General features: G+C 42.2%; 1 protein-coding gene across 10 annotated transcripts in view; it reads right to left on the bottom strand.

The window, feature by feature from the left end:
- Nucleotides 1-19682, bottom strand: part of WNK2 (WNK lysine deficient protein kinase 2) — a 128254-nt gene that overhangs the window by 58173 nt on the left and 50399 nt on the right. For all 10 annotated transcript variants that reach the window (XM_062619592.1, XM_062619588.1, XM_062619589.1 and 7 more), the window contains exons 5-8: nucleotides 16338-16495; nucleotides 6070-6158; nucleotides 5001-5220; nucleotides 2381-2669 (exon numbers count right to left, since the gene is read on the bottom strand). In XM_062619592.1, coding sequence (XP_062475576.1) covers nucleotides 2381-2669; nucleotides 5001-5220; nucleotides 6070-6158; nucleotides 16338-16495 — 756 coding nt within the window. The remainder of the gene's footprint in view (nucleotides 1-2380; nucleotides 2670-5000; nucleotides 5221-6069; nucleotides 6159-16337; nucleotides 16496-19682) is intronic.

Genomic DNA, 19682 nt, shown 5'->3' with positions numbered 1-19682 from the left:
AGGAAAATGTAACACAAGTACAAAAGAATGGCTTAAATTACAGCTAAATTTAAATGCTATTTCTTTTTCCAACACTTTCCATCTTCTCTTTCTTCCATATTCCAAATAAGGTTTCACTTACTTAGCTTTTAAATAACAAATTATTTTTTAATAGCGCCAGAGATGACATTTCTCTTCAGTGCTCACAAACTATTCTCCCAACTGGCTTTTTGCAAAATTAAACTACCCTCTATGATTTATTCAGCTCATTTCTAAGGAGAGGCAGCATGGCCCTGCTCCAAGGCAGGGGTTTCTGCAGCACACACACTTCCATTTTGTTACAAAAAATTATTCAAGACCTCAAAAAACCCCGGAGCATGACAGTCGAGTGCTAAAGTAAAAGCTGTGAGTCAGTCTCAGACGTTTATAGAACTCACATTACACCCATTAAGTTATTGATTTTCAATTCTACATTTGACCTCAGATTTTTATGTGAATTGGTAGAACAGTAATTTATAGAGGTCTTTGGCCTAACATCACTTAGATACTGTTCAAAGGTACCTGATAGTGAATTATCAAATAATACTAAGTCCTGGTTAAAAGTTGGGGAGGAGTAAGACATAAACTGAGGGGCTTATATTTAGTACAGAATTCTGCCAACTCATGTCCAACAGAACCATGGGAAGCACACGCAGACTCAAATACCACGGGAAACAAAGAGTCATAATTAGGGTGTTTCTCAAAGGAATTAGCCAGCATGAAATAAGTATATGATCTAAAAAAAAAAGGAAATTATTTCAATTTTGTTTCACAAAGGAAGCTTTGTAAATACTGCAATATTCTGAGTGTTATGCAAATATGGCCATTTCTATATCTTGTGAATGTTTTGTTTCTTGCACAGGCATGCTTGGTTATTCTTGTATTCAAAGCAGACCTCTGTATAGCAATTTGTACAATACCTGAATTAAAGCAGCAGTTGTCTCTTTGCTAAAGATAATGCATCTTTAATTTAAATATACTTCCACAGAACAGCAAAACAAAAATATTATGATTAATAGTTTAGCAGCAAAAGACATACATCAGATTTTACTGGAAAAAGTGGCCAGAAAAAAAGAACAAGAACTTGTATAAAATTTCAAATTTTCCAAGCTAAAAATATCTGACCACATTTCCCTCAAGATATTAAAAAGCATGAACAGATTAAGATTTCAATACCAGAGCTTGACTTAGTAATAAAGGCTGATTTTAGAAGACAGAGCCAGAGACAAGTTACTTTAGGGAAATAACACCACTGCTTCTTCATACCCTGCAGTTTGCTAGAGATAAGCCTGATGCTCAGAAATAAAATGAAGAAACAACAAGCTGGGCAAGCAAAGCCAGGCAGTTACTTATTCAGAGACAGACCAAGATCAGTGCTTGGAATTAAAACAGGACTGAAATAGCCCAGTGATCACTCCTGAATCAGTCACCAGCTGAATGTGAAGAGCTGGCACATCACTGGCTTGCAGCTACCAGAGACTGTATGAACAAGAGCAACCACCTCCCCTGATCTGCCCTTGCTTCAGGGCCATGAGCTTAGGACAAAACAGAGAGCCTGGGGGCAGGGGGGGGACAGAGAAAGTCCTGCATCCAGCTCTGGGGCAGCAGCACAAGAGGGACATGGAGCTGTTGGAGCGAGGCCAGAGGAGGCCATGGAGATGCTGTGAGGGCTGGAGCAGCTCTGCTCTGGAGCCAGGTTGAGAGAGCTGGGCTGGGGCAGCCTGGAGAAGAGAAGGCTCCTGAAGGGGAGACCTGAGAGCAGCTCCAGTGCCTGAAGGGGCTGCAGGAAAGCAGGAGAGGAGCTTTGGCCAAGGGCCCGCAGGGACAGGCCAAGGGGAATGGCTTTAACCTGCCCGAGGGGAGACTGAGATGAGCTCTTAGGCAGAAGCTCTTCCCTGTGAGGGTGCTGAGGCGCTGGCACAGGGTGCCCAGAGAAGCTGTGGCTGCCCCATCCCTGGCAGTGTTCAAGGCCAGGTTGGACACAGGGGCTTGGAGCAAGCTGCTCTAGTGGAAGGGGTCCCTGCCCGTGGCAGGGGCTGGAGCTGGAGGAGCTTTAAGGTCCCTTCCAACACAAACCAGTCTCTGGTTCTGCGATTCTATGATCTGAAGACCTCAACAATAATTGCAGTATCAACCCACAAGGTCTGGTGCTCCCAATGCGTATGACCAAACCTCTACAATATACTTTTTCTTGAAACTTTCTTTCGAGATTGTTATGAATCTCCCCAAGATGCTTGTGTTCTTTGAGCTACTGTGAAAAAGCTTCCAGAGCAGCTCATCTCACTACCGAGATCAGACTGCCGCTGATTTTCACCCTCTGACATTCCTCACCATATGCACACAAAGCCAAACCAAGACTTACATGCAACAGAGGTGACGCTGGTGGGCAGATTCTGCTGAAAGGGATGCTGGTCTGCCTCAGGCTCCTCTGGCTCTGACAGGACATGGTGACCAGTGTGAGAAAGGTAGGTGACCTGGACCTGCTGTGCATGTGGCGTCTTCAGCTTCTCCAGACACTCAGAGTCCCGACGCTCCTCCGACTGCATCCTCGGCCAAATTCGCTCTCTTCTCCATAGTATTAATGCTACTCTGTCACGTATGGACTTTGCAACTATCTTGAGATCACTTTCATGAAAAAATCCAGAGTCAATCTAAAGAGGAGGCACAAACACATCAAGATTGTGTGCACACACCTGTATTGCTTCACTCTTCCCAACAGAGAAAACATCTATTTGAAAGAATGGAAATTACATGTTCTCCTCACAAGAACAGTAAATCAACAGCTTGATGGGTGCTCTGAATAAAGCTTCTATTCCTAACACATTTTAAAACACCAATGTGTAATTTCTAAGACATGAATATAATTGGGTAAATTTATTCACCAGTTGACAACCACTGAGAAGAAGAGAGCAAATTCAACTGCGGGTGGGTTCCCTCTTGGTTGTGGTTTGGGTTTTTCTTTATTTTTTTTTTGGGGGGGGGGGGGAACAAACAGAATAGACAAAAGAGGAAAAAATGATTTTTTGAAAAATACTCTTTGAGCAATGCAACTGGAGTGCACATCCTACCCCTAAATTACCGCCTTAACTTTGCCAGCACACACAGTTTCCCACGTTGTTGTGCTTGATGTCACAGTAAATCACGACAACAAAATCTCAGCACAATTTAATCTCAAATCAACTTCTCTTAAACAGTAAAGCCAGTCAGTATTGAGTGACTTTTATAAAGAAAAAGCCTGTGACCGAGTCAAAAGCAGACCATCCACACTTGACTGAAAAGAGAACAAGACCATCTCAGAATTCAACTGTTCAACAGATACAAAGGAAATTCATCTTTGTGCTGTTTGCTTGCGCACTTTCCTACAGTGTAGTGTAGGAATTTTAGTTTAATAATAACCTACCGGATATTTGTCTGCTCTCCGTACATCCTTAACATGCACATTCTACAGACTGGAAAGCATTTATATACATGGAGGAAATCCGGAGATTTCCCTTCTTTGCTCTTGCCCAAACATAAGACAGTTTTACAGCTTAGAATTTTTTTTTCTGCTTATAATGAATATATGCAAAGCAGCTTAAAATATAGCCTGAGATGGATATGGGTACTTTCCACTGCCTGTGCCCTCAGACCTTAGTGACATTCCTGAACTGATGGATCTAGCAAATGCTAAAGACAAAAGGGAGTTACTCAAGAGAATCACCACACATGACCAGAGAAACTTGTATGGTATTAACTAATGTGCCAGTAGATTCCTCATGACAAAGCTCAATGGGAAGGCACTGAAAACCTGTCATATTAGTTGGTTTTTTTTTTTTAAATTCTTATTCCTACATATCTACATAGAAAATGGTTGAAGTTTAACAAAGACATGCACTTTTACAGGAGCCTCTGGTTGTCAAAGTTAACCAGGATGCAAACCCACTAGAAGGCTTCAGGTTCCTTTTGCCCACATTGCCTGGACAGCCTGGAAGGCCTGACTACTGAAACCCCATCAATAACGATAAAGAATTATGCCCTACTGCAAACTAACAAGAAGACAGACAAACCCGAATTTCTCCCACTAATTTGGAGTACATAGTGGTGAATCCAAGCATTCTAAGGCAACATTACCAAAATGAGTGCCTCCTAAGCAGAACAGGAGTGATGATGACAACATGGGATCCCTTGGGATTTAGATTATAATAGGAACATTTCTGCAAGCACAAGAAGATTCAGCCTCTTGACTCAGTGCTTACTGATTCTGACTCAATGACGTTGGAAAACCCAGAAAACTGCAGTAAAGGCATCATTAAAATATGGGTTCAAGGACTATACAGTGAAACTGGAACACAGAATAGGTTTTGTAACAAAACCCTACAAGTTATGAAGATACAGAAACTCACGAAGCTCAACTTATCTGTTAAAAAATCCAAAGCTAATTCCTAACTCTTTGCTGAGGGCTTGACTCTAGTTTCCTATGTATGTTTGGTGATAAGACTGGCTGACCATACTGTTTCTTCACCTACATTCCTCCTAAGCAAAGCTGACAGAAAAGATGGAAAGAAGTGTTTTGAAGAATTCAGTGTGGAGTATTTTGTGATTGAACTTTTGAACTCTTCTAATTCATTTCAAGCTGCTGTCTGAAACTAAACAGATCCCAAACTAATTTTAAGACATTCAACAGCTAACAGAAATCAGCAAAAGAGTTTTTGAAATGTAAAAGTAGAAGAGGCCTCTATGGTCCCTAAGCTGTTTGGAACACCGTTTCATGCATCTGCTCTCATACTTGGGAATGATATTTTGCAGTTATTAGTTCTTCCCTGTGTACTCCTTTCTTGCAGTATTCATTGTAAAATCAATGCAAACTGCTTAAACTAGACACCTGGAATGGTTTCTGTGGAAGTTACTTTACCAGACTTGTTCCTGCTGTCCTTTCAGATTCGTTCACAATTAAATATATATATATATATATATATATGTTTTTTGTCAGAAGGTTATTTTACCATTTCTTGTGCAACATCATCAGGAGTTTCCTTCTCCAGATCAAAAGTAAACTCAATGGCTCCATTATCTTTGGGTTTTCCTTTCAGTTTCTTAGGATCTTCTACCCAGAGTCTTAAGGCAATAGAGGATTTCCTACCATGATCTTCTTCTGCAAGTTCCACTCTTACCCCAGTATCTTCAGCAAAAAAGGCATGGCTTAATAAATCTTTAATTTCGTATCTGAAATGGATATAAAGAATATTCAAATAATGCAAGTCTTAAGCAGTTTCAGAGAAATTTGTGATAGCAAACTGGTGTTAAAGGTAGGAAATATTAGCTGTATGTTTGGTCTTCATCCCTAACAAATTTGTGTTCTTAGCAAAAAGACACAGTATTTGCAGTGTTACTGAGGACTGCCGACTGATATTTCCTATTTCACAAAGCTTCAGCAATATTCATACCCCATCAGCATGCACAGAAATGCAGATTATAGCTTTGTTCAGTTTTTCCTGAGTATCTCACATAAAGAAAAAAAAAAGGTTCCCTCTAGGCAGGCAGTTGAGGTCCCTAAAAACTGTATTTGTGAAAGTTCTGAAATACTGAATAGCAGGCACACTTATCTAGGAGAAACCAGGATAAGACTAGATTTTAAAACCAAAGCTGGAAACAAGGCACAATTTGTCTCCACATCCAGAGGTTAATGAGCCAACAGAATCTGTCTGGGGTGAATCTACCATGTCACACTCATGGTTGACCTCCACCACGATTGATGCTCCACACAGAACCTCCAAAGTGAGATTTTACAGACAGCTATGCCAGAATGTGCTAGAATACATTAGCTAGTATGTCTACAATAGTGCTTCTGACCTTATTCTTTGAAGCTGAGAGGCTGAGAGACACACCAACAGCATTTATTCAATTATCCTGACATTCCTGGCAGGAAAGCAGACAATCATTTATAGCTGTATTTCCATTCTGTATTTTCTCCTGCACAGGAGAAACTCAGAGGCCAGAACAAAAACCTGCAGACAGCTTTGAAATCTCTGCATACACATTATTTAATTCAAAACTTGATTACTTGAAACAAACCTTTCTTCTTTATTTTTGCAAATGCACTCCCCAATTATCTCCTTAATTTCAGGATCAGTAACTTTCTCAAAGCTTGCTGGCTTTATACCCTAAAAAGGACAGAGAAAAACAATTTAGTTTGAAAAAGAATTGCATTGTATCTCTTAATTAAGAACATTTTTCCTACATTTTACAGTCAATTCAACTCTTGGAGAAACTAATACTTTAAATGCAAAATTGAATTGAAGACATAGGATTACCATATTTCTAAGTACCACTGCACTTCAAAAACTAAGCACACTAGTTTGTACATGAACGGACGCAGGTCAAATCTCCCTTTTTCTTTACCAACCTTTGCAAACCTCACCTTTCTATCTTGAAGTCAATATTCAAGAAACAGCAAATTTTAAATTTTCAAAATAACTCTTCTCTGAAATTATTCTTTTTTTTTTTGTCTTAACTCTCAAAATGTCAAATCAACAAAGACGGATAATCATGTTTTTCTTCAAACAGCCAGTTTAAAGAATGAGTCAAAAGTACCTCTGCATATTCCAAACTCCTGTTTCCCACAAATGTCTCAATATTTCGCTCTTCTATGTCCCCAACGCTCTTCAACACCTCCACCCCACAAAAAAAAATAAATCAAAACCCAACCCCAAAAGCAAGTAGGGGAGCAGGAGAACATGCCCAACGGCTCTTTGTAACTCCTGCATTTCCCCAACACATTGTTAGAATCTCATGGGGAATGAGTGGCAGAGCAGGTGTAACACATAAATCAACCTATAAATCAAGTTCAGTCTCTGTCAAATGTTAACATTTTTGCTGGGAATAGCGTTCAGTTCCAGATTTGGAACAGCTAACCTATAAGCACGGCCTTTCAAGGAGAAAACCCAACTGTTCCTTGCAGGAGGAAACTTTAAAAGAAGCACACACACACTTCTAGGGCAGTCAGGTCATCTCTCCCTACTTCCTAATATGCCAGTATGAAGATCTTAGCTCAGCATGATACCCCTCAGGGTTATATAGCCACAGTTAAAACATGTATCAACATAAAGAGGGTAGCATGCAAGTTCTCAGTCTAAATGAGAGTTTATGTATCATGACATCTTTCTTAATCAAGATACACTAAACAGCAAGCTACGGGGAACACCTGGGCAGTCAACGCACACATGCATTTTCAGATCCCAGCCTGACAGTTTCTTCTGATGCCAGTGTCCTGGGTTCAGCTGTAACAGACTGTTACTGGACTGCTCTTCTCTCAGTCCGTGGGATTTACATGCTTTTGATTCTCCACCCCATCCATCCAGGAGCGGGGGGGGGGAAGAGAAGGAGTGAGCGAGCTCAGATGGCTCTGAGTTACCAGCTGGGCTTAAACCATGACAGTCAGGTTGCAGGCAGGGAGGAAGGCATGATCCATTAGGAACCACCATCGTTTCCAGCATGGCCACCCTACTGCTCTCCTTGCCAAATAACATAGAAACAACTAACAGGTACCCCAACATCTGTAATGCTGGCAACTCATTCCATGCAGTTCAACAGAAGATTCCTGTGAACACATTTATGTACATACACGGCCATAGATAAGAAAAGTGGCAACACAAAAAGTAACCCTTTTTATGTGTGATATTCAGCTTAAATCACAACAACAACAACAACCAATTTCAAAATCACAGAACCTCCCTACCTAGTAAAACAAGATGTGTGGGGGTGAAAATTAGTTTGGAAACAGATTCCACAGTTCGGTTCTATTACTTAAGGACCCAAGCATTTCCAATGAAGTCAGCAAGAAGAATAAAGGATAATAAAAAAGAAAGATAAAGGAAACATGATTTCCTTTATCTAAAAACCCCAGAATCTGATTAAGCACATAATGAATGTGATTGGGACATTTAACTCCAGTGAAATCCTTTTAAAATTTCACTCTGAAAGAAAAGTCAGTGATGGATCATGCAGTGGCAGATGCGGAAGCTTGACCTTCTGAAGAGGGGACTTTTGTCTCAGTTGGATAACAAAAATAAAATATGTATTTCAGAAGGTATCTGTGAGCACTTGACTGAATTTAGTCTTGAATAAATGTCATGGGTGAATTTCAACGAGGGCTGGCACCTCTCTGAGAATTTCTGAATATTCCAGCATCAGATTATACTTTTGTCTTCTCATTAATATTCTGCTGCTACTCGAGCCTCAGGTTCAATTTTAAACTTGAATTTATTTATGTCATGTCATCCGGTCCCTTTTTGTTTTGAAACCTAAGAGTGAAAGATGTAATTCATAAATCTGGGAAAAAAAGACAGAAGAATCGCACAAAGGCTCAGCTTCCCAGTTTTGCCTCAGCAGAGAGCGGCGGAGATCCACACAAACCAGTCTTGTAGGAACAAACCAAAAGGATCTGTATCTGTGGCTGCCTGGCTGTGACCCACTGAAAAGAATTATTTGCTTAAAGCAAACCTAAATGTTACTTATGAGAGTTCAGATTTGTATATTAGAAAAATGTGTCACAGTGCTAGGAGTGCCTGGGCTTCAATTTGCTCAAAACAAGCAAAAGCACCACAGTGCATCAAGAGCTCAGAACTGGAAATGAAAGAAAACAAAGTACCACCAAAAGACATTTTTAGAATGAGTCCTCTATATACCCTGAAGCTATAGGAACTTACTGTGTTCTCAGATGGGGAGGAGTCTGAAGAACTCTTTGACAATTCAGAGTGGAAAGCAACAGGACGAATATCTACATTTTCCAACACTGCAGTTTGCTATAGGAAACCACTGATTTCCATCTCAGTGACACTTAGCAGGAAGAATTTGTAATAAAGACATCTTACTTACAATCTTACTGTTTACTGAAAAATAGTCCACAAATGTCCATCAGTATCAATCTAACAGGGTGTGAGGTGTGAAACACAACACCCCAAACACCAAAAAAAGGCCTCAAACCAAGCAGCAGAGGCACCTATCACCACACCACCTGAAGAGCTTCCAGCTACCTAGAGGAACATATTGCTCATGGATCTTCACACTCAAGGGAACCTGCCAATTGCTTTTTATAATTGCAGAGTGCTTTCATGGGTATCTTAACACACACTGAACAGATAAGATATAAATAGCATCATGAATGTTACAGTATCTCAATTTAATTTTTTTTTTCCAGAATTCACGAACAATCTTCAGTTACATGGTCCAGCTTGATGCAGGGTTGGATATATTGGGCATTGGTAAAGCAGGTTTGCCTGGAAATGGTCTTTTTGAGAGATACCTGAGAACTGATCCTGAATTCCGACCTTACAAATTGATTCCACAAAAGGAAAAAAAAAGCAACTCCTCCAAACACCATTTTACTTCCAACATCTTTGGAAGGAATACTGACTCCTCTCGGAACATCTATTCTATTAATCTAGTGAACAGCTAAGCTATGAATATATGACTAAAACAAACAAGGGCAAAATATGCACAGTGAACAGAAGTACTTTGCCAAAGTGTGTTCTTCCAATGCCCATATGCTGTCGCATGCTTTTGCTCCTTCCTCTTCAGTAAAATCTCCAAGGCCATCTCACTGTCATGCTGCAACCCTTCCTACCGTGCTGTGCCCTGATGCTTACAGCCCTCCTGACAGCCAAGTGGGTTTATGTGAAAAGCAGGTTTCTACTTGCAAGCATTCATTTATACAAAAGCCATCTGTCTTCCCTGAGCATTCCCAAGGAAGTATGGCACCAAAATGCAAAGTATATTAGCTAAGGAATTATCTATGACACTTGAAAACTGTACAGCCGTCTTGTACAGAACAGTAAATTCAACACCACTGTATCTGGAATGCAGGGACAACTCGTTGACAGAAGGTGCATATAGACATTCTCATGCAAATTCTGTAAATGCTATGTAATCCAGAGCAAAATGAGAGAAGATCAAACAATCTCCTTTTTGATAAATTCTCTGTCTCAACCAGGATAATTTACTCTGAACCCCTCGCCAGCACTTTCTCTCCTCACATTCCTACTGAAGTGATTACATTTGAAATACATTGCACTCCAGTGTAAGAATCGAGTTGACAGGCACATACACGACATTGAAGTTTGAACCTTCCTGTCGGGGGCAACTCTGTGAAGTTCCTTTTTCAGAGGCCTAAAACCAGTCTCTTGTGATCTTTCCATCAGCAGAGACACTGTATAGGATGCACAGCATATGCCAGGCAAGCCAACTTCACCTGTGACCCATGTCAGTTAGGGATTTTTCTAAAGGCTTTCCTTTCACCTAGAAGGTGCCCTCCTTATCTAGGTACAGTTGACTTTGGACTAAACCACCACCTTCTACCTGAAGGTGGTCTCTAGACTCATGCAATTCCTAGAAAATGAAAAATCTTTCTTCCAAACAAGCTTAAATCATGTTTCCAACTGCAATTCCACCCTCCCACAGACACTTGGAAGTTAATAAAGTGAAGGTATAAAGTTCTCAGTTTTGCCAGACTTTTGCTCCACAACATCCGTCAGTCAGCTCGCTGTGTACAATTATAAACTCATCTCTATTTCACTCCAAAAAGGTACTAAATCCTAATGCTAACCTAAGAAGATTATCTGCAGATCTCAGAACATACCTGAAACAAAGTCTGTGCAATGACACTTTTAGCATTATTTGTCCTTTGTTGCTGTGCTACAGCTATAGCATTTGTTCTGTTTGGGTAATACAGAATATAGTCTGCAAATCCTGGGAAAACATTCAATACATTTATATAGCAGAAATGAGATGGAAATTTACAATGCAAAACCAATACAAACATGGGGGTTGTTTTAAAGCACAGGTTCATGCTGTTGAACCCAGCAAGGTCACCACAAACCCCTGGCAGCTACAGCCAGCCTGCTGTGTATTCTGCAGCACATCAGTAAGAAAACATTGGGCTGGAGCTGCATGGGAAGCTCACAGGCTCCAATGCTTCATCGCTATTGTCTGCATCAAAATCACTCGGCAGAATGACTGAACACACACACAAAAAGAACTAAGAAAAAAACCCATCCAGTTATGCATGAAAAATGAGATTATGGCATCAGAATGAAGGTCACTGCAAATATGCTGACCAGGAAATCACTTCGAAGTTAACTGCAGAAAACGTGCCTTGGACCTGCTGCTTGAAAAACATGTGTTTTCTATTTATATTGCATATGAATGCTTTAATGTTTACACTCCACAATTCAGGCTGAAAGGGTAGAGAGAGGTGACAAGTCCTACAAGCATGTCTTGTCTGGCAAAGAAATCAGCCCCTCTGTACAGTTAATAATTACTTCCACTTCATCCTGGACATACACTTACACAGATCTAAAAACAAGTGTAGAAAACTTAGGCAGCAATTAAGACATGAGAATATGGCCAGGCAGAATAAAAGATCCCTGACATAAATAACCGTAATAATCTTACACTGCAGATGCACATAATGCATAGTATCTTAAAACAGAACAGTAATGTCTCCGAGGGGTAACATTTCTATTTTCCATACCAATAAGGACCACCAAGGCATGGGACTCAACACCTATGACTTTATTTTTATCTTATGGCCTATTAGCAGGCAAGAGTTAGATAGAACGTTAGAACAGAATAGAAACCATTGGAAAAGGCATTATAATGGCAAAATCAAACTAACACATTGGCTGTGCTGGGCAGGAGTGGGAATGTGCAGCCCAGAGTAACCCAAAGTGAGGTTAGAGGCAGTCTGAAGAATAAGGTGGTTATTGTACCTTCACTAGCAAGCAATTGCTTGCTTGATGCAAACACTAGCAAGCAATTCTAACCCCTTTGCATACTACTGACAGCTCCCGTGGTTGCCACCCTGATGCTGAGGCCAAGGCAGGAAAAGTGAATAAATTTAAGTTTTCAAAATACAAGCATCAGCAAATATATTTTTTACATTACATTAGCCCTCAATTTTAAAACACTAAAAATAGTGCTTACATTTCTGGGGCATAAACCCATACTTTTATGAAAAATTAAGTAAATTTCTCACTGACAAGCTGAAATACGTGACAGCCTTCAGGGGCACCACACCACTGATCCCCTCAATTGGAGAAGGTCTGGGCCACCTCTGGCTCTACTGAGAGCCCCCAACCTCATCTAACACTGGAAGACAGCAGTCTAATTCAGCCTCCTGGTTTCAGCCTAAGCTCCATTTCTACCCTGTATTTCAGTCTAGTAAAACCCAACGCTAGCAGTAGCTGCTGCATTACCAACCCTTAACCCTTCATGGAAAGTGATTTTAAAGTCTTTTCAGCTGTAAGTCATCACAGCCCCAGCTAACAGAGCAGACCTCATGGTCTGGTGATGGCTCAGGACCCACACCCCAAATCCCTGTCCCTCCACAGCAGCAGCAGCAGCAACAGCTTCCCTCACCCCTAAGCTGCAGCTCACATGGGTCGTAGTGGGGTCCTTTGCTGTCGCCAGCTCTCCGGCGGATGCAGCTCCTCTAGAGAAGCTGTTGAGCCCAAGCTGGAGGCTCCTTCTGGGACAGGGGATCTCCCTGCTGCTCCTCTTGCACCCTCACTAAGAGGTCCACCCCCTGCTCCTCCTCCCTGTCTGACAATTCATGCAGCTCATGGCATTCACAGGACTTTCTCCCTCCTAACAGGGAGGTGGTTAACTCTTTCCTTGGAAGGACAGCAATACCAGCTTTTCCATCTAAAGAATCTAGAATTTAGTGTGAGGTGTCCCGACCCATGGCAGGGGGGTTGGAACCGGATGATCTTAAGGTCCTTTCCAACCCTAACTATTCTGTGATTCTATGAATCTGTGCCTGATGCCATCTGCTTCAGCTTCCCTTGCTAGACAGTTCTGTTAAAAAAAATATCCCTTACAAGTAACAAAGCGACCTTTTAACAGCTTCTCCACCATTACTTCTTTATGATAAGCATGATTTTCCGTCTCTAAAATTGCTAGTGTAAGACCAGTTTTACAAAATTTTAAAAACTTACCATATAATCCTCAGCTATGTAAAGGTTATTGCCATAAAAAATAAGTCGCTCAGGCTTTCATCAGTGTTTAGAAAAATGAGTACTTAAGTCTGCAAATTGAAATGTAACATCTAATTAGGAATCCTCTGATTAATCATTATTCTTTGCCATCTTGGATATTGCTTTGATAAATGAGATATAGGAGCCGTGCAAAGTCTGAATTTCCAGTATTCCAGATGGCTAAGAGTAACTGTGGGTTGAAAGCTACGCTCCAGGAAGAGATAAAACTACCAGAAACCAGGGTTGCAATCACAGAATCCCAGCCTGGTTTGAGTTGGAAGGGACCTTAAAGCTCCTCCAGCTCCAACCCCTGCCACAGGCAGGGACCCCTTCCACTGGAGCAGCTTGCTGCAAGCCCCTGTGTCCAACCTGGCCTTGAACACTGCCAGGGATGGGGCAGCCACAGCTTCTCTGGGCACCCTGTGCCAGCGCCTCAGCACCCTCACAGGGAAGAGCTTCTGCCCAAGAGCTCATCTCAGTCTCCCCTTGGGCAGGTTAAAGCCATTCCCCTTGGCCTGTCCCTATAGGCCCTTGTCCAAAGCCCTCTCCAGGTTTCTTGTAGGTCCCCTTTATCCACTGGGAAAGATCCAGGTTTATCAAGCTACAAATGTCAGCTTGCAACAGGTTACACAAAAATGGACTAAAGCTACTTCCTCTCTTCAGATGTGTCCTCCTGCTTTCAGAAAGCGATGGCATCTCTCATTGCCAGCAGGGACATCCTCCTGTGTCCTGTGATACTGACTTCAGCTTTTAAACACAGATTCCCAAGTAATTTACATCCTCCCTCTCCCACCAGGTTAGCAGCAGTACAGCCTGTTAGCACAGCCATCTACAAAAGCACCAGCTTCCTGGCATCCCAGTCATCAGTGGTGGGAAAAGACAGATATTGAACAGTACAAACTAGAGCTATAAAAATTAGAATTGCACATCAACCCATCATCTGGCACATGCAAGTGTTTGGGTGTTTGATCTCTATACTGACTGTGAGCAATTAGTGTACAACAAAATTCATAACACAATTTTGACCTCGAGCAGTGTTTGCTGACTGTGGGATTTCACAGAACCCTATTAGTACTAGCCTGACCCTATGAACCTCTTGAAAGAGGCAAGTGGTCTCAAGAACCTTTCAAAATCAAGCAGTTATTATTATGTCTCATTTGAGAAGACTATTGGTCATAACAAGCAGTTGGATAAGAGGAATACTAATTTTGGGACCACACTTTTGGAGACTCAGAGATGGATCCATTCAATGTATCTCCTGTTCAAGCCTAACTACTCTTCCTACCTCATAGGTCAAAGAAATAAAAGCAATGTTATCTGTAGCTACTCTTCGCAAGTTTTAGTGCAGCTTTCTTCCCCTCTTCCCATCCCGAGTGTGCTGACTGCATCTTTTGGTGATGCACAAGGGTCAAACCACACAGCTCACTCTCTTCTTTTGTGGATGGAAGATGGAAGGACGTACCTGGGACAATCTTCGACAAACTAGACTTTTTAACATCATCTATCCTGAAAAGAACCTCCTGTAACTCTTGGTTTCACTTAACCAAGGAGAGCAGAATATAACTACAGCTGCCAAAGCCTTTAGCAAGTCTCATTTCTCTGCAGTCAGTGATTTGCATGTTACAGAGTCAAGAGTTTCTTCAAGCATTCACAGCACAGCTCATGTAGACAAACAGATTTATCATCTGGGAGTAAGAACGAGGGACAGGGTATTTTGTTCAGTGTAAAGATTATTTTAGATTGACTTCTCTAGCCTAACCTCACCTGAAAATGCAGCAAAACCATTTCTATGGTTCCTCTCCGGTTTACCAGACTTTGCAGAGTTCCAAAATGCAGATACAAAGCTCCTCTGGCTGACTCCAAAACTAAGTATTGCTAAATTCTCCCTTTTATATCTTCAGATATTTTCTTACGTGTACATATAGATGGAATATATTCTGGAAATCTGAATCAAACATCCTCCACCATATAAACAAGTATTTTGGCTGTAACATAAAAGGAAGTCCTGGGAAACTTGATCAAATCTGAAAAGTCCTTGTTTAGGAGGCAAGACTAGAGCAAAGATTTTTTTCCCTGCTCATTCTTCAACAGTTACATGTATTTTCAGCTGATGGGAGATTAAATCAGCAACTAAGACTACTGAAAATACTTTATGCTACAGCAGTATAAACTACAGGATCCAGTTGTGGAACTGCAAACTTACACATGAACCTACAGCAGGCTTGTGCAACCCTGAGCTCAGACACCTCAACTTCTACAACACACCACACATTCGACAGGACTGACACCTCATTCACATAGTATCCCAGAATCATAGAATAGTTAGGGTTGGAAGGGACCTTAAAGCTCATTAAGTTCCAACACCCTACCATGGGCAGGGACACCTTCCACTAGAGCAGCTTGCTCCAAAGCCTGATCCAACCCGGCCTTGAACACTGCCAGGGATGGAGCATTCAAAGCTTCCTTGGGCAACCCATTCCAGTGCCTCACCACCCTCACAGGAAAGAATTTCCTCCTTAGATCCAATCTAAACTTCCCCTCTTTAACTTTTAACCCGTTACACCTTGTCCTGTCACTAGAGTCCCTAATGAAGAGTCCCTCCTCAGCATCCCTATAGGCCCCCTTCAGATACTGGAAGGCTGCTATGAGGTCTCCACACAGCTTCTCTTCTCCAGGCTGAACAGCCCCAACTTTCTCAGCCTGTCTTCATACAGGAGGTGCTCCAGTCCCCTGATCATCCTCGTGGCCTCCTCTGGACTTGTTCCAACAGTTCCATGTCCTTTTTATGTTGAGGACACCAGAACTGCACACAATGCTCCAGGTGAGGTCTCACAAGAGCAGAGCAGAGGGGCAGGATCACCTCCTTCGACCTGCTGGTCACGCTCCTTTTGATGCAGCCCAGGATACGGTTGCTTTCTGGGCTGCAAGTGCACACTGAAGCCGGCTCATGTTCATTTTCTCATCAACCAACACCCCCAAGTCCTTCTCCTTGGGCTGCTCTGAATCTCTTCTCTGCCCAACCTGTAGCTGTGCCTGGGATTGCTCCCACCCAGGTGTAGGACCTTGCACTTGGCATGGTTAAACCTCATGAGGTTGGCATCAGCCCACCTCACAAGCGTGTCGAGGTCCCTCTGGATGCCATTCCTTCCCTCCAGCGTATCAACCGAACCACACAGCTTGGTGTCATCGGCAAACTTGCTGAGGGTGCACTCAATCCCACTGTCCATGTCACCAACACAGATGCTGAACAAGATCGGTCCCAGCCATCACGCTACAAAATTCCAGTACAAATGAAGGAAGTTTACTCACACAGGTGACTTTCCGGTAAATTTGAGCAGCATTCTGGCATTCTGAGTAAGGGTATTCTGAGGTAGCCATTTCCAACATGCACATTCCAAAAGCATAGACATCCACAGATTCATCGTAGTGTTCCTCATACATTTCCGGGGCCATGAATTCTGGTGTACCTACACAGACACGAGCAAAAAGAACGTAAATTGTAAGAATGTAATTAAAAGAATGTTAAAAGAATTAAAAGAGAGTAAGTTCTAAATAGCTTTAACCACAACCTTTTTCACCTATAAGAAGTGTGCCCATTATAGCTATGTACAGGTGCACGTTTAATTATTTCAAAAGGGGGAAGTAACCAGCTCAGACACTGTCCAGGGAAGAAACCCAAAGTCAGCACGCATACTTTACTTACATACCCATGGCTCGCTGGCAATCACAGAATAGTTTGGGTTGGAAGGGACCTTCAAAGCTCATCTATGCAATGAGCAGGAGCATCTTGAATAATATAAGGGGAAAGAGGAGAGAAGAGAAAAACAAAAAAGGGGGTGGTAGTTTGGAGGAAGTATCAAAATTTCAAAACCAGAACAGCAGAATGAGGTGCAGCACATTGCCTGACCACAGTGCAAGCCATGAAACAGTTTCTTTTCTGTGTGGAGATCAGGAAAATACAGGAGAATAGAAAGGAGAACCGTCACTCTTGGTTTTCTCAATGCAAATTTGCATTTTTTTCCCTCCAGAGATACATAGCAACCACCCAGCAGACAGACAGCTCTTTGGAAGCAAGTAGCATCACAAATCACCTACAAAGTCATGCACAGAACATTAAACCTAATTCCGTCACTGGTTTAGTGGGACAAATCAATGAGGCTACTCACAGGACATGGTCCTACTCAATGGGATTAAAGTGTCAGAAGTCTAATTCAACTGATTAAATATTAAGCGAGGCAGTGTATTTCCTGCTTTATAACTTAGAGCACTGTGTACAGTTTTGATGTCGTCAGACATGGAATTCTTGGAGCAAGCCCAGAGGAGGCCACGAGAATGATCAGGGGCTGGAGCATCTCCCATACAAAGACAGGCTGAGAACACTGTGGCTGTTCAGCCTGGAGAAGAGAAGCTGCATGGAGAACCTGGAGCAGCTTCCAGTGTCTGAAGGGGCTACAAGGATGCTAGGGAGAGACTCTTCGTCAGGGACTGTAGTGACAGGACTAGGGAGAATGGTTCTACACTTAGGGAGGTTTAGGCTGGATATAAGGCAGAAGCTCTTCCCTGTGAGGGTGCTGAGGCGCTGGCACAGGGTGCCCAGAGAAGCTGTGGCTGCCCCATCCCTGGCAGTGCTCAAGGCCAGGTTGGACACAGGGGCTTGGAGCAAGCTGCTCTAGTGGAAGGGGTCCCTGATCGTGGCAGGGAGTTGGGACTCGCTGAGCTTTAAGGTCCCTTCCAACCCAAACCATCCTGTGATTCTAGGATTCTATAAGTGGAAGTTTCAGCTTTATGAGAAGCAGCAACTTATGCCTGCCACATCTGCACAGCAAGCTACTCTGAAAAGTGTGGTCTTATACAGCAAAAGGGAAAAAAACTACCACTTGCATAATTTATTCGAGGAACTGCATCTTGTGATGTAATTTATGCTTAGGAGTCAAGATTAATTTATTTCCTTTTTACATTTAGAAAAGATGAAGGAAGAGAGATTAATGCTTGTATGTTGCCAGGGAGGATCAGGAAGCCATACACACTGGGATGTCAAAAGGAGCATGAGAGGTCTTGGACCACATGAAAGACTCAGACAAACCCTGCCTGTCCAGCCCAGCAGCGGCCCCCAGGACCCAAACTGCCTCCCATCACCATGCAGAGCCTGAGACCCTTCCTTTTTTGTGATGACATCTTCATCAGCAGATAAAGCACAACTGTCATTGAAGTAACATACACCAGGAGAAAATAGTTCTCTTATGTTTGGGGACGTGATGTAAGGATTTTTTTCAATGTCAACACGAACAGTGTGTCTCAGAAACAGGGTATGTCAGTAAAAACTCTGCTTTTGCGTGTTTTCTTGGCCTAATTCACCAAATAGCGCAAACATTCCTGAAAAATTAATTTTACAAAATTTGGGATCAGTCTCTCTCATTGTTTATGATCCTTCCACCTCCAAGACACCTGTACCTTCAGCTTTTGTAAATCAGCAGGACCCATGAGGTGGAAAGCTCAGCGTAGTGCCTGCTCTTTGGGGTCTTTGTGACAGCAGCGGTGGCTGCTGCTCTGCAACAGTTAACAACTGCCACAGAGGGGTTTGGAGCTGCTACCTCGATTTAGAAGGAACAAGACTCAGAGGCAGGAGAGAATCTCATGAATTAGGGAGCATCTAAAGCAAATCCAAAAGTGCCAGCAAAAGCCTAAGAAGCAAGTGAAATTCTTGACACTATGCCAAAAGAGCATGAAAATGTCATTTCCCCCCATCCCTAAGGGCTGGGAAGGAATACATACAAGTACATTTCAACAAAACAGACCACCTAAATGTAAAGTTGCCCAGTATCCAATTCAGCTCCTCTTGGCAGAAGAGTTTTGCCCTGTCTTGCCTCCCTGCAGAGATACACTGCAAGGTCAGATGAGCATCAACGATGGCACAAATGCAGCAAGGGAAAAACTGGACCTCGGCCATGCTGACTTCATTCCATTCAAGCCAATAAAAAAAAAATCAGATACTAATATTTCTTTAAAGCTGCTACATCTACAGAGGAGCAGAATCACTTATGTGATCAGTGTTTCCAAGCCCTCCTAATTTTTTCCTTGGAGCAGCCCTACTCATGGAAAAGGTAGGCTTAGTTATATTACCAAAACAAACGTGGACACCTTGCCAGCAACCTGCAGCCCTTTTCAGTATTGAGCTTCTTTTAGATATGAGCATGCTTTGGTGGTGTTGTGGTAACAACTGATTTTACAAAAGCCTGTATTGGTACTACTGATACTATGCCATTGTGTCCTGTGGACAACTGTTCTACTGCAAAAAAGCATGTGAAGAAATACTGACCCTCAACAGCAAATTATGAGATGTTAAAAACTAGAGATCTGCCAATTACTGAAAGTTAAATTTAACAGCTACAAACCAACATCTTTTCACTAAAATCCACAAGGCTGAGCACACCTACAGCTGCCAAGCACATACCCAAGATTTCTACCATTCCAACTTCCAACAGCACTGGGCTCCCTAAGCATAAAGGTTGATACTTTAGTACAAATAACTGTAAAGAATTATAATCTCTGAAAATTTGAGATGCTAAAATAATTATTTAAGCAGCTACTGCTTGAAAGATACATAGAAAGGGAACACTAACTGTCACTATCAGTTTGCTAACTCTAATCACCTAG

Source organism: Pezoporus occidentalis, unplaced genomic scaffold (assembly GCF_034315485.1).
Source record: "Pezoporus occidentalis ecotype Australia unplaced genomic scaffold, CSIRO_AGI_Poc_V1 ctg212, whole genome shotgun sequence".
NCBI classification, from domain to species: domain Eukaryota; kingdom Metazoa; phylum Chordata; class Aves; order Psittaciformes; family Psittacidae; genus Pezoporus; species Pezoporus occidentalis.
Note: the sequence above shows the minus strand (reverse complement) of the source record. Positions and strands in the feature narration are given on the sequence as shown.